General features: G+C 39.3%; 1 protein-coding gene across 1 annotated transcript in view; it reads left to right on the forward strand.

Moving 5' to 3' along the window:
• The window catches only part of SORL1 (sortilin related receptor 1), a 246,842-nt gene that overhangs the window by 216,895 nt on the left and 16,295 nt on the right, over positions 1-13,652 (forward strand). Inside the window, exons 34-38 of the mRNA XM_044669646.1 lie at positions 4,271-4,397; positions 7,762-7,931; positions 9,008-9,120; positions 9,318-9,422; positions 11,090-11,162. Of these exons, the coding sequence (XP_044525581.1) occupies positions 4,271-4,397; positions 7,762-7,931; positions 9,008-9,120; positions 9,318-9,422; positions 11,090-11,162 (588 nt within the window). The remainder of the gene's footprint in view (positions 1-4,270; positions 4,398-7,761; positions 7,932-9,007; positions 9,121-9,317; positions 9,423-11,089; positions 11,163-13,652) is intronic.

Consider the following 13,652-nt stretch of genomic DNA (forward strand, 5'->3'; position numbering starts at 1 on the left):
TTCTCCTGGTTTTTGAGCCCTTAAGGAAGAGAAGAGGCTAGATTCTGAAACCCTGACACTATCCTTACCCTATCACTGGGCCGTGCTCCTTCCTGGCTTTGTTTTCACTGTGATTCTTTCTCATTGTGCATACTCAGCCACCCAGGCCTTTAAACAGCACTGGGCCTCAACTCAACTCTTTGTCTTCTCCTTGAGAACATGGTAGGTATTCAGAGCCCTGGTGACTGAAGCGATAATGAATGCCAGTCTATTTCCTTTTGATACTTCTATTTGAAAAAGGTGAAAGAGGTGGCTAACATGTCACCAGTGTTACGATTAAAAATGATGAGGGCCGCCGAGATCAAAAGGAAGAATAGTATTTTAATAAAAGCCATGCTGTTAGAGATAAACTGACCGCGCGCCTGTAAGAAAAACCTATTCCAACCTCACCTCAGCCATTTACTTTCCTCTCTCCTCGAGCTCAGGTAACTCAAGAGGAAGTTCCAAGTCACTACCCCCTACTTAAAATAGTCCCTCACCTTTAATACGTCATCCAAAACAGGAAACACACGAAACCCTTTGGACCACAGGAAATGTAGTTTTAAGGACCCCCACAGGTCCACAGAAGTTGGTCAAACACTATATTGAGGTTCAATCCTTCCAAATAGAACCCCAGATGATTTTAACTAACACATTACCCCCCTGTGATCCTTTGGGAGATAAATCTCCCCAATGGATCAGGAAAATATAATCAAATTAGAGTTTACAATAATTTAGAGATAAAAGGGAGAAAGAACAAAACCAATGTTCGGTACATTGACAAAAAACCATTAAGGGGGCAGTCCCCCTTTCTGGCATAAACTGTCCATTCAAAATAAATGCATCCAACCCCATAGTTCAGATCAACTGTGCCCCAAAGTTCAAATTGGATCTTCATGATCCAGTGAAGGCTCTTCAGGCATCTTTTGGTGCCTCCACCAAACAGGTTCGTCGTCTGGATTCTGGGGAGATGGCAAAACCCTTATCCTGAAATTACTTTCAAAGAATTTAAACTTTACATTATAGATTATAAAACATACATTTCCTTCTGAGAATTAACATTACCCCTCTGAGTTTACTTCAAAAGGAGTAAACATTGACTTGCAATATAGATTATAGTTCAGACATTATGATTATAAAAACTTAACACACACCCCCCTGAGGAAAATATTTAACTAACACATTATCCCCTGAAAAAGTCAGCCAAGGATGCATGGCATGAAATCATTTGGCAAAAGAAATAATTTAAAAAAATAAAAAGAATAAAATTCAAAAAAAAAGAGAAAAAAATTAACTTGCTGAACAAAATGTAAAATGTGCAAAAATAATGTAGGGGAAATAAACAGGCCTTTGATTCAAGGCCCAATGAAAGCGATTTAAGCAGTTTGCTATAACCCATTCAGGGCCAGGACTACAGAAAAATTGCTATTTTCTCTCTATATATAGAGGAATAAGGGAAATGCCTTTCTCTGATCCGATTTTTTCCCTGCATCTTCTCAGGGAATGAGCCATTAAATGATAGCCAATCTTATGTGCTTCACTAGGAATTTAAGTTGAGGGGACCCATGTCCTCTAAAGTTTTAGAAAAGACTGTGACTCCAGGACTCAAACCCCAATTTTCAATCCCTTCAAGTATTGGCATAGAACTCCTGCAATTCATGCAGATTCTTTAGTCAAGTCTCTGACCATGTGGCTCAGCACTTCTCCTGGAATCAGAGAGGCATTAAATCACAATCCCATATAGTCTCAGGCTCAGACTCAGGTATTTGCATTGAGCTTATTTCGCTGTAGAATCAAAAAAAAAGGATAAATAATGATTATATATGTACTTCCAGTACAAGATGAGAAAAAGGAAAAATCAATTGCTCTATAAAAAAATGTTTTAAAAAATCAAAAATATATATACAGCTTAGAACTAGAAGGGTTTTGTTACCCAAAAATGAGATTTTCTGTGAGAGAAAGTGGGTTTTACAAAATAGCAGATTCACAATGCACATTCAAATAGAGTACCATATTTCTAATAACACATTTTAAAACAATAAACAATGATGTTCAAAAAATCATATACTTTTTACAACTTTTAAACCTTGGCTAAGGGTTTCTCAACAAATTCTGTTACTGCTTCCATATAAAAACCTGATATAAAAAAAACCAAAAACCTTCTGGTCTAAATTATCCTCAAGAATTCTAGACCCTTCTGATAAAAGAGGCTAAAACATAGACTAATATAAAAAAAATATAAGACAACAATTCTTCACAATAAAATATATAAAGCTTATCCTTTTAAGACAACAATTCTTTTTAAAATAAATACATAAAAACCTTATCATTTATACAGAAGGGTACTAAGCATCTAAAGTAAATTTTTAAAAGACCTCTCATAAAATTACAATTTAAATCACAAGGCAATCACCAAACTCTCCAAAGTCAAACAAAATTAAGGCAATTTATAACTTTTAAAATGTGTAACTTTCAGATGGTACGAGAACATAGCTTTGTTGTTGATTACAGTAAAAATGAAACCTGAAATAAATTAGGAAATATAATATGTGTATCAGATAACAAGCTGGTCAAAACCTCTTACCACTTCTAATATTTTTTTTCATTATTGGGAGTTACAATAAAATCATAAACAGAATTAATCTAGCAGCCACAAACTACATTAACTTAAAATGATTCAGTGCAACAGGAAAATCAACGAAATAAGCAAGATTAATTTACAAAACTAATTAGCAAAATACAGTAAGATACAGTCTCTCTAAAACAGAAATAAAACTCATTCAGTTCTGAGGTTTAAAAGTTCACCCCTTGTTCAATTTAAGGTTCTTTTGATTGAGTTCTGCTGAGTTTAAGGAGTTTTTTTTTATAATCAGTCTTTGCTCTCAGTTTAAAGTTCTGAGCAGGTATGGGGGTGAATAGGCCATGGGCCCCATTAAAGGTAAACGCTAGGTCCACGTGGTGTCGGGTCATAGGCTCAGGGCTAGAGAAAAACTTAAAGTCAGTTTTGTAGAAAATACCCACGTGGAGAGCTTGTGGGGGGTGCCTAAATTAGGTCTTTAGAGAAACACGTGGAGGGCTAGAATGCAGGCCATTACCAAGAGGGGGGAGGGCAATACCAAATGTTTAGCAGCAGCCGAAGAAGTTTCCGAAGATCGCGGCAAGTCAGGACTGGGTGGCAGTGAAAGCAGCAGCCGGGGGTCATCGCTGTTGGGGCTCCAGGTTGTAATGGAAGGTCAGCACTAGCACCAGCGAAGCAGGATCGAAGAAGAGGCACTGGGATGCTTGCAGGCTTGCGGCACAGCAGGAATGGAGATCAGCGGCAGAGACACACTGGCTGGGCTCCGGCATTTTAGTTTTAAAGCCAAAAGCCAGAATCGGCTGGCCTGACCACCCAAGGTGGTTTTGGCTGGACTGGCTGGCTGAGTCCCACCTGAGGCAAAAACGTGCTGTTGCTTTTAGCAAAAGCATGGCAAGGAAAGCCACTTTCCTTTTTTAAAAAAAGTGCTCAAAAGAGCTGAGCCAGGCCATAAAGAAAGCATGGCTATCGTTAGGCTATCTGGAAGATTGAGAGTTTGAATTTCGACCTTCTGGTGCGCCAAACTGTTATGATTAAAAATGATGATGGTCGTGATCAAAAGGAAGAATAGTATTTTAATAAAAGCCATGCTGATAGAGATAAATTGACCGCGCGCCTGTAAGAAAAACCTATTCCAACCTCACCTCAGCCATTTACTTTCCTCTCTCCTCGAGCTCAGGTAACTCAAGAGGAAGTTCCAAGTCACTACCCCCTACTTAAAATAGTCCCTCACCTTTAATACGTCATCCAAAACAGGAAACCCACGAAACCCTTTGGACCACAGGAAATGTAGTTTTAAGGACCCCCACAGGTCCACAGAAGTTGGTCAAACACTATATTGAGGTTCAATCCTTCCAAATAGAACCCCAGGTGATTTTAACTAACACACCAGGACAGATTCAAGCAAAAATGCAAAGAAATGCATTGTGGCTATAAGGGATATAGGGACCCTGAAAGATTTGCAGTTAAGCAGAATTCTTACCCAGGATTTCTTTTTAAAAGTCTGAGATCTTTCTCTGTATGTGTGCGCACACGCACGCGCACGCTCACATGCATGTGCAGCTCGGTTAGGAAGCAGGGTGAGGGATTAAGTGACCCCCAGAGAGCCCTTCAAACCCAAGATTTGATGAGGCAGTATTTTCTTCAGTTCTTTCACTAATCCCTTTATCTCTATAGAGGAGACAACAATATATAAAGTACAGAATCTCCAGTGGACAGCGGATTTCTCTGGTGATGTTACTTTGACTTGGACACGGCCAAAAAAAATGCCAGCAGCATCCTGTGTGTATAATATCTATTACCGGTGAGTCCTGGAATTGTCATACATTTCAATCATAAGAGACTATTCTCCATACCCTCTTCTTTTCTGTCTCCATTCTTATGTTCATGCCATTTTCCATTCTTGGACTGGATGTCCACAAACCTTGTTCCCATCTTTTGAAGTCCCTCCCCTCTCTTGGGATCCAACTCAAGTACTGCCTTTTTCATGGTGCCTTCCCTTGTTCCCAACTCCCAAAGTGAAATTATATATACACCCTCCACAGATTTTTCTTTACAGTTCCCTACTACTTCTTATACCATTTCGATTTGTATAAATTTCTTAAGTTATTAGTATACAACCCCAGATTAGATTGAAAGTCTTTAAAAGCAGGGCCTGTGTTCTATAGATCTTTGTATCATCCTGCCTTGCACAAAGTATTTGTTGAGCAAGTGATAGGGGGAAATGTATGTGTATTTAAATATAAATCAGTCCTGGGAATTTTATAAATATAAAACTATCCATTTTATATATAATTAATAAATAATATGTATAATATGATTTACTCTATATCATTGTGTATAAATAATTTATAAAACCCCGAAGGCTGTTATTTGTGCATATGAGTGTATATATCTAAGTTATGTAACTATATATGTATAAATATAATTTCAAAGCTAGAAGGACCTTAGAGATCATCTAGTCAAAATGGGCTACTGAGGTGATAGGTTCCTTCTCCTTATCATCATTTTACAGTAAAGTAGATGGATGCAATTAGCAGTTATATGACTTTCTCAAAGTCTCCCAGCTAGTAAGTATCTGAGGTCATATTTGAACCCAGGTCTTCCTGACCTCAGACTCAGTGCTCTATCCACAACACTTCCTACCTAGCCTTCACATTTAAGGTTCCTGGAAGAACTGACTAATGTGAATTCTGAACCACCATCAGTAATCTTCAAAAGACTGGAGAGTGGGGAAAAGTTTACCTAATAAAGAACTAGTAAAAGTACATTTGCCAAAGAATCTTGCAAATCTAAGCAAAAGGATTAATTAATTAATTAAATTAATCATTAAGATTTTTTAAGGGTTTACTATATACCCATTATACCCATTAGGAAGATAAGTATATGAATCTTGGAGAGTGCCAGGTCTAGTGGCACATGCTGCAACCCTGCTTCTGAGAAATACTGAGGCTGGTGGGTGGCTTGATTTCAGGCGTTCTGAGCAGTAGAAGGACTTAAGCCAAAAGAGTGCCTACACCAAGACTGAATCTGTGGAGGGAGCCCAGGAAAGGGGCACTACAAGTCTGCCTACAGAGGAGTGAACCAACTCAGGTTGGAAGTAGAGTAGGTCAAAGCTTCCCATGCTATCCATAGGATTGGGCCATTGAGTACTGCACTTCTAGCCTAGGCGAGACAGGGAGGACCTGCCACAAAATAAAACAAAAAATACCCTCATGGAGCTCACATTCTACTGGATGGATACAACCAGATTACAGACGAGTAAATATAATATATACAAAATTAATACAAACTAATCTCTTTGGATTGCGTGGTATAGATGACTTGAGAAGGAGATGGTCTTGAAACAGCTGCTAGGGCCTCAGGTACATATACCCAAATTCACAAAATACAAATACAATTGATGGTGAACTCTATGGGTTTCTACTGGAAAGAAACAAATCCATCCTTATTGCTGTCATCAGTATCATTTGACCCGTGGAGGGATGAGGCCCAATTCTGGATTATGACTCAGCAATTATGCTTTATTCAAAGGCAGCAAGATAGGTAAAGTTACAAAGAGAAGCATTAGGAATGTAGATTTAATCCTGGAAAGGACTCTCTAGTCTTCATGCCCTTAGTTTACAGGCCAAGAAATTGGGATCCAGAGGACTAGTGACTTGCCTATGTTGTCTATTGAGAATCCATATTAATGTGAATAAAGCTAAGAACTAGAGTAAGGAAGCCTGGCAGAAAGCATCTGGTTAAAGCTCAGGAGAGGCAGAAGTGTTAACCTGTTATGGGAATATAGTACAGATTACCTGAGCAGTAAAAGGACTTAAGCCAAAAAGGTGCCTGCACTAAGAATTCTCCCTGCTTCTTCATCTTAGTGCCTTCCTTCTGAGATTATTTCTGATTTACTGGATGGATGGATGGATGGATGGATGGATGGATGGATGGATGGATAGGCAGATAGATAGATAGATAGATAGATAGATAGACAGACAGACAGACAGACAGACAGACACATAGATAGGTAGGTAGATAGATGGATAGATAGATGATGGATAGGATGCTTAGATACATACATGGGTTTTAGGAAAGATGATAGGTAAACAGAAAAAATATACTGTAGTATAGGCCCATGATGGCAATCCTATAGCACACAGAGACCTTTCTGTGGACATTTGCTGGGCCCTAGCTTGGCCAGCTTGGAGCCTGACCCCACCCTGCATGAAGGGGGTGGGGTCTCCCTCCACTGCTGCAGGGGTGGAACACAGCCAGCCCAGGGCTGGTCACCTGGTCCCACCCCCCTGAATACAAAGGGAGGGTATGGGCCACTGGAACCTCCCCGTGGAACTCAGCCCTGGTTTGACCAGCCTGCTGCCTGGCCCTGCCCCCAAATGCAGGGGTGGGTGGGGCACTGCTCACAGCCAGCAGGCAGGCATGCAGTCTGTAGGGGTATGGCACAGGTCCTTAAAAAGTTCCAAAAGATTTACCATCATTGATATAAATGATAGATACATACATAGATGATAGGATAGATAATAGATAAACAGGTAGCTACATAAATATACAGATGATAGATAAATAGATATGCACACATTGCATACATAGATAATAAATAGGTTCATATGTACATTGTGGAGAGATGGGATAGATCGATATTTACATATATCAATGACAAGTAAATAGATGTGTACATACATGGAAGTATAGATGATAGATACATACATATAGATAATAGGATATATGATAGATTCATAAATACACAGATGATAGAAAGATACATATATACTTTGAGAAGAGATGGGTCTGGAGTGCTTAATCAGTGCTTATCAATTTGGCTTGAGGCTTGAATGAGAGATTGTAGAAGGAATTCCTGTTCAGCCACATGTCCTAGATAGATAGACTCTATGGGTTCTTTTAGCTCTAAGGTTCTGTGATTCTTCCTAAAGTCAGGCCTGTTAGCCCCCATTCGGGGTGCTTTCCATCATGTGGTTCTTTGCCATCTCTCAGTTCACAGTTCTTTCACTAACTTATCCTTGCCACTGTGGAGAGTAAAAGGTCCTCCTCGTCATGGGATGTTCTGATGCTCATGTGATGAAAACGCATCTGGCATGGGTGCTTTTAAATGGAGCTGTTTCCATGTTGCTGCAGGGCTGAAACCCCTTTATTTTTTCACCCAGGATGGTTGGTGAGAGCATGTGGAAAACATTGGAGACCAACAGCAACAAAACCATCAGCATCTTGAAAGTCCTGAAACCTGACACCACCTATCAAGTCAAAGTGCAAGTACAATGTCTGACTAAAGTGCACAACACCAATGACTTTGTCACCCTCCGAACCCCAGAAGGACGTAAGTGGGGTTGACTGACAGGCCCTACTTGAGCAGGAATCTGTAGGCTACTTCCTAGGAATGACCATAGGACTGGTTTCCTTGTCCTCCTAACTTTGACTTGATTAGGAAAGACCATTGTGAACTAGATATCAGTCTGATGCCACTCTGATTCAGTGATTTATTTTCTGATTGTTCATTCCTAGATTCTAGCTACTACCACTGTCCTCTTTAAGTATTTCTTCTTTTGGTGCTTTTCTCTCCTGTCCGTTCAGTCTTTTCCCCCAGCTCATTACCCACTGCTTAGTATTGTTCAACTGACCAATTGCCTTGCTAAAAAGATGGGTCCGATTGTCTTTTTTTTTTCTGAACCAAAAGATTATAAAGTAAATGAATATATTGTCTTCAGAGTAGGCAGCTTGGATTATAGTGACACAGTCATTGCTTCAAAACATTATTTGGAATTTACAATTTGGAATTTCCATGAAAGCCTACAGGATATTCCTTCAAATATTTCCAGTGAGGACACATCTTTTGCCTTCTGAATGTAGGTCAGATTTTTTTTTTAAAATGAGCCAAAAGTAATTTAGAATCACACTTGGGGAAACAAGGTAAGAGGTCAAGCTGCATATTATTTTTGGTACAAGATGAGGAAGAAAATTAACTTTCTCCTGGACTGGGTTCACTTTTCATGTAGTTGCAAAACAGGGACTTCTGAAGAAATTTTGAGCAAGGGCAGCCTTGTTAAAATAAATGTCTGTTTAGAATGGGGTAGTACTCACCTGGATATAATAGTTCTGGCTTGTTTGTTTCAAAATTTCATTTCTTTATAGTCATATATAGTCATATAGGGGCTTATCTGAGTATAATGGTCTCTAAGAAGCATTATTCTAAACCCCTCAAGAACTTTAATTCTAAAGCATGGTCCAGATAGAGGCACAGTAAAATTTAAGGGACTTAAATTTGGGACAAAAGAAGGGTATAATCGTTGTTACATCCAGGTTTTCAATGTGTGGATTATGCACAATGGCAGATGCCTGCCTTCTCTGGGCCTCTGTGTACAAATTCGTTTTAACCCAGACCCCTCTCTTTCCCAGTTCCAGATGCTCCTCGGAATCTTCAGTTATCACTTCATAAGGAAGTTGAAGGAGTGATATTGGGTCACTGGGCACCTCCTGCCAATACCCACGGACTCATCCGAGAATACATAGTAAGCATCTGTTCCTCTGCTGCAGGCTTCTGGGGCATTCACAATTTATTAGTGTTTAATTCCTGCACTTCTCCTATGCCTCTCTGTTTAGAATGGGCCAGTCTCCTCACCTTTGAGAATCTCTTTTCCTGACTATATATATATATATATATATATATATTTTTTTTTTTTTTCCTTTCTTTCTCTCTTGATTTTAGGTGGAATATGGTAGAAGTGGTACCAAGATGTGGGCCTCCCAGAGAGCACCTAGTAACTACACCGAAATAAAGAATTTGTTGGTCAACACTTTATATACCCTAAGAGTGAGTTGATAAATGATATAATGCAAAGAGAGACTTGTCTTGGAGTGAGGGGAAAACTGGTTTCATCCCACTTCTGACATTAATAGTTCTCTGAGTTTGTTTCCTCATCTGTAAAATGGACATAATAATAGCAACTACTTCACAGCATGTTTTTGAGGCTCAAGTGAGATATGTACAATATATTTTGCAAGCCTCAAAGTGTTCTCTATGTAATTACCAGCTATTTTTATCCTTAATGCCCTTTTAAGAGTTTCAGAACCTATCAATGCTATTGCCACTTTTTGAATACCCTGTCTGTATTGTAGCCACATTAATGACCTACCCAAGCGATGGCCCAAAGGTTTAATTTCCTTTTAGAGTCTTCAAAAATGAAGAAAACCTTGGCCCTGAAATTGGAATCTCATAGGCTTTTCCTAGCTTCCCTTCCCCCAATCAGGACTAGCAGGGAACCCAGCTCCTTCCAGTATGGGAGAATGTAGAGCTATAACAAGGGAAGTTCAGCTGGTAAAGTGCTCTGATGTGCTTCTCACAGCAGGGGGTACATTCTGTCCTCTCCCCTCACACAGAGACAGCCTCATTAGGACCAAGGAGAACATTTGTTTCTACCGTGGTGGTGGAGGAGACTCCATCCTGGTGCTGTGGCCCAATTAGAGTGATTTGGCTGTGTCGATAATAGAGTTGTCTCTCATATATCTGCTTTAATAAAGTCACTATAGTGGATGGATGATCCAAAATACTTTTTAAGCAAAAGGCCTTGTAATGCTTTTGAATTCTTCCCAAAAAGCATGAGTGTTTCTTTTCTGGAAATGCACAGTTCTCCAAGAAAAATCATGAAGACCTGAAATCAGATCTAAAACTAGAAGAGACCATAGAAACTGTGAGTCCAGTTCTCTCATTTTACAAGTGAAGAAACTGAGGCCCAGAAAGGTTAAGTTAATTGCCTAAGGTCACCCAGGTAGTAAGTACATGTAGTAGGATTTGAACCCAAGTCATCCTAGGGTCAGTTCTAATACTCCATCCTTTACACCGCCTGGTTTAGAATGAGCAAGAAAGTTGTCTAGCTTTCCCACCCTTGGGGATTTGTACCAAAAGAAGATGTAATAAATAAGTCTACTAAGAAGTAAAAAACAAGCTTTACCTTAGAAAACTGAATTGACTTGTATTTATCTCTTTCCAGAGTTTAACCAGAATGTTCTCTTAGCTCCCAGACTCATGTGCATTCATGATATTCCCCCAGCTTCTCTTCCACCATAGGGTGAGGGACAACTGTGTCATAATACATATATAAACAGACTTGAGTGTTTTGATGACCTTAAAAGAGAGAGGACATATTTGTACATGTATTAATAATATGAGAGCATTCTTGTGCACAGACTGATGAGCCCATAACACTGAATCTTCTCTGTGGCCTTTTTCCTACAGCTGTCTATAAACACTTTCTAGAAAAATCTTGGGACAACCAATCACTAGGATTCCATTTTCTCGTGACTCTCACAGTCCCTTTCTCCAGGGCGCTATTTCTTTTATCCCCTCGGTTCCCCATTTCATTGCCTGCCACCAGGGAATTGGCACCCTTATGTCACATCTCAGCCTTAGAGCTCACTGAGCAGCTTTGATTTTTGATGCATTGCCCTTATTTCATACTAACTCACTTCTAATTTTAAAAGGTCGCTGCGGTTACCAGTCGTGGAATAGGAAACTGGAGCGATTCAAAATCCATCACCACCATAAAAGGAAAAGGTAAATCATCCCATTGCCTACAGAGTGGTAATGGTAGGAAACCCTTTTGAAATGGGCCTGAGAATGAAGAAATAGATTAAAATCTTCAATCTGGCTTGTTCCTGGACACTCGTTCAGGATGGTTTATAAATATTTTCTTGTAGGTAATGGTTGGGTATGTTTCTTGTTCCTGATAAATTCTTTGTCCTTTTTTAAAAGAATGCAGCATTTCTTAAAATTCAAAGGCAGACAGGGACTGAGAAAGGTTATCTTAGCTTTCCCTTTATCTTTGGACAAGCTGCAGCTACGTCACCCAGGACCAATAGTGTACCTCTCTTGTCCCCAAAGCTTTATGTGTTTTGAAGTGATGGGTATATTGACTACTACAGTTTACAGTTCATAAATAAACCCATCCTTAAAAGACCTTTGTCACAGTCTCTTAATAATGCTAGTACTAGTGGTGCTTGTGTCCAGAACTAAAAGCCAAAAGTTATTAAGTTTAGTTCATTGCTGTGTATACAACGGTCACTGGCATATGATCCTGTGAGCTAAATAGTGACTGAAATTAAAGTTTGCTCTAGCAAATAGTTTTCCAAGTGAGTACTTGTTCTTCATCTTGGAACCAGGCATCTTTACCTTTAGATCTGTGGATTTTAAAATGCTTTCTTGTGATTAGAGGTATATGCCTTGAAACCTGAGGCCTGTGAAAAAAGGTTTCAAAGCTATACCTTTTGAGCATTTGACTTCTTATTAAAATCTAGGGTCATTGGTTTATATTTTTTTTTAACCCTTAACTCTGGTGTATTGTCTCATAGGTGGAAGAGTGGTAAGGGTGGGCAATGGGGGTCAAGTGACTTGCCCAGGGTCACACAGCTGGGAAGTGGCTGAGGCCGGGTTTGAACCTAGGACCTCCTGTCTCTAGGCCTGACTCTCACTCCACTGAGCTACCCAGCTGCCCCTCATTGGTTTATATTTTTAAAAGATTTAAATGAGAAAAGCAAATTTAGAGAATCCACTAAGAGTAAGGCAGAATAAAGAACTGGATGATGAGAGAAACCTGCTGGACTTACTCCTCTCTGCCTTTTTTTTTTTTTTAAAGAAACCAAATACAAAGTTGGAGGCATAGTTCTCACTGTATTCATGGTGAGAAGGTTTCTGAAGAGACCAGTAGGAGAATACCTCTTGAGATTGCTTAGACAAAGGATAAACAGTCCCACATTTTAAAATCCTAAATCATTACTTTTATTAAACTTATTTCAGTGGTGGTGTTGAAGTCCAGCTTCACAGAGGTGAACCAGATATAGCATGTGCAGAAGACACCTTTTATTGCACTAAATAGTGACATATTGTAGAGCACAGTGGCACTGACCTATAATTCTGGCTCCTCAGGAGGCTGAGGCTTAGAGATCTCTTGAGCTCAGGAATTCTGAGTTAATATGGGCTATGCTGATTGGGTATTTATGCTAAGTTTGGTATTAGTATGGTGAGCCTCCAGGGGTAGGGACCACCAGGTTGCATGGCCTATGGTAGGTGCATAATAAATACTTATTGGCTGATTTAGAGATGGAAGGGACCTTAGAGATTATTTCATCTAATCCTTTCACTTGAAAAATAAAGAAACTGAAGGCAAGAAAGGATAAGTAACTTGCCCAAGATCTTATATAGTAAGTAATAGAGCTGAAATATAAATTCTGATTCTACCAAGAAGATCATTCATAAATTGGCAAAATGTCCGGGTTGGAGGGCAGCCAAGATGGCCACGGATCTCAAGTTTATGTCATATGAGGAAAAGAGAAATGAACTAAGGGTCTTTAATTCAATGAGCACACAACAAAATCATTATCTTCATTTATTTAAAGGCCTGTCATATGGATAAAGGATTGGACTTATTCTTCTTGGCTTCACAGGGCAAAATTATGAGAAAGAGATGGAAGCTATGTAGAAGCAAATTTAGGTTTGGATTAGGTGGGAAGCTTCCTACCAATTCGAGCTATCCAAAAGTGAGATTATAGCTCCTGGAAGTGGTAGGTTCTTTTCAAGGAAAGAGGGAGTGACCACTTATTGGTGTCTTTCAAAGGATATTTTTTTGTGAAAAGTGTGATGAAGAAGTTGTACATTCAAATAGTCTCCAGGTTGGAGGGGATCTGAAAAGATAACAGCTTTGTTACAATGCTGACAGTGACAGGTGTGCTTTGTACAAAAAGTGGATAGCTTTCTACCGTTTTTTCCTGTTCTCATTCTCCTTGGCTTTTAACTTTGGTATGAGATTTATTCTCAGATAGTTCCAGAACATAGATTGTTCATTAGTTTAGAGTCTCTCAATGTTATAGAATAGGAGTGTCATTAAGAGGTAGTATAAAGAACACCAGACCCCTGGAGTCAATCAATTTTTAGGTTTCAACTCCTATGAGACCTGGGGTAAATCCCTGAGCCTAAGTCTTCTCATCTAAATAAATCTAAATCCGTCTCATCCACATGGGGATACATATAAAGCCATATAAAGTAATTGTA

The sequence above is a fragment of the Gracilinanus agilis genome, chromosome 3, assembly GCF_016433145.1.
Source record: "Gracilinanus agilis isolate LMUSP501 chromosome 3, AgileGrace, whole genome shotgun sequence".
NCBI lineage: Eukaryota > Metazoa > Chordata > Mammalia > Didelphimorphia > Didelphidae > Gracilinanus > Gracilinanus agilis.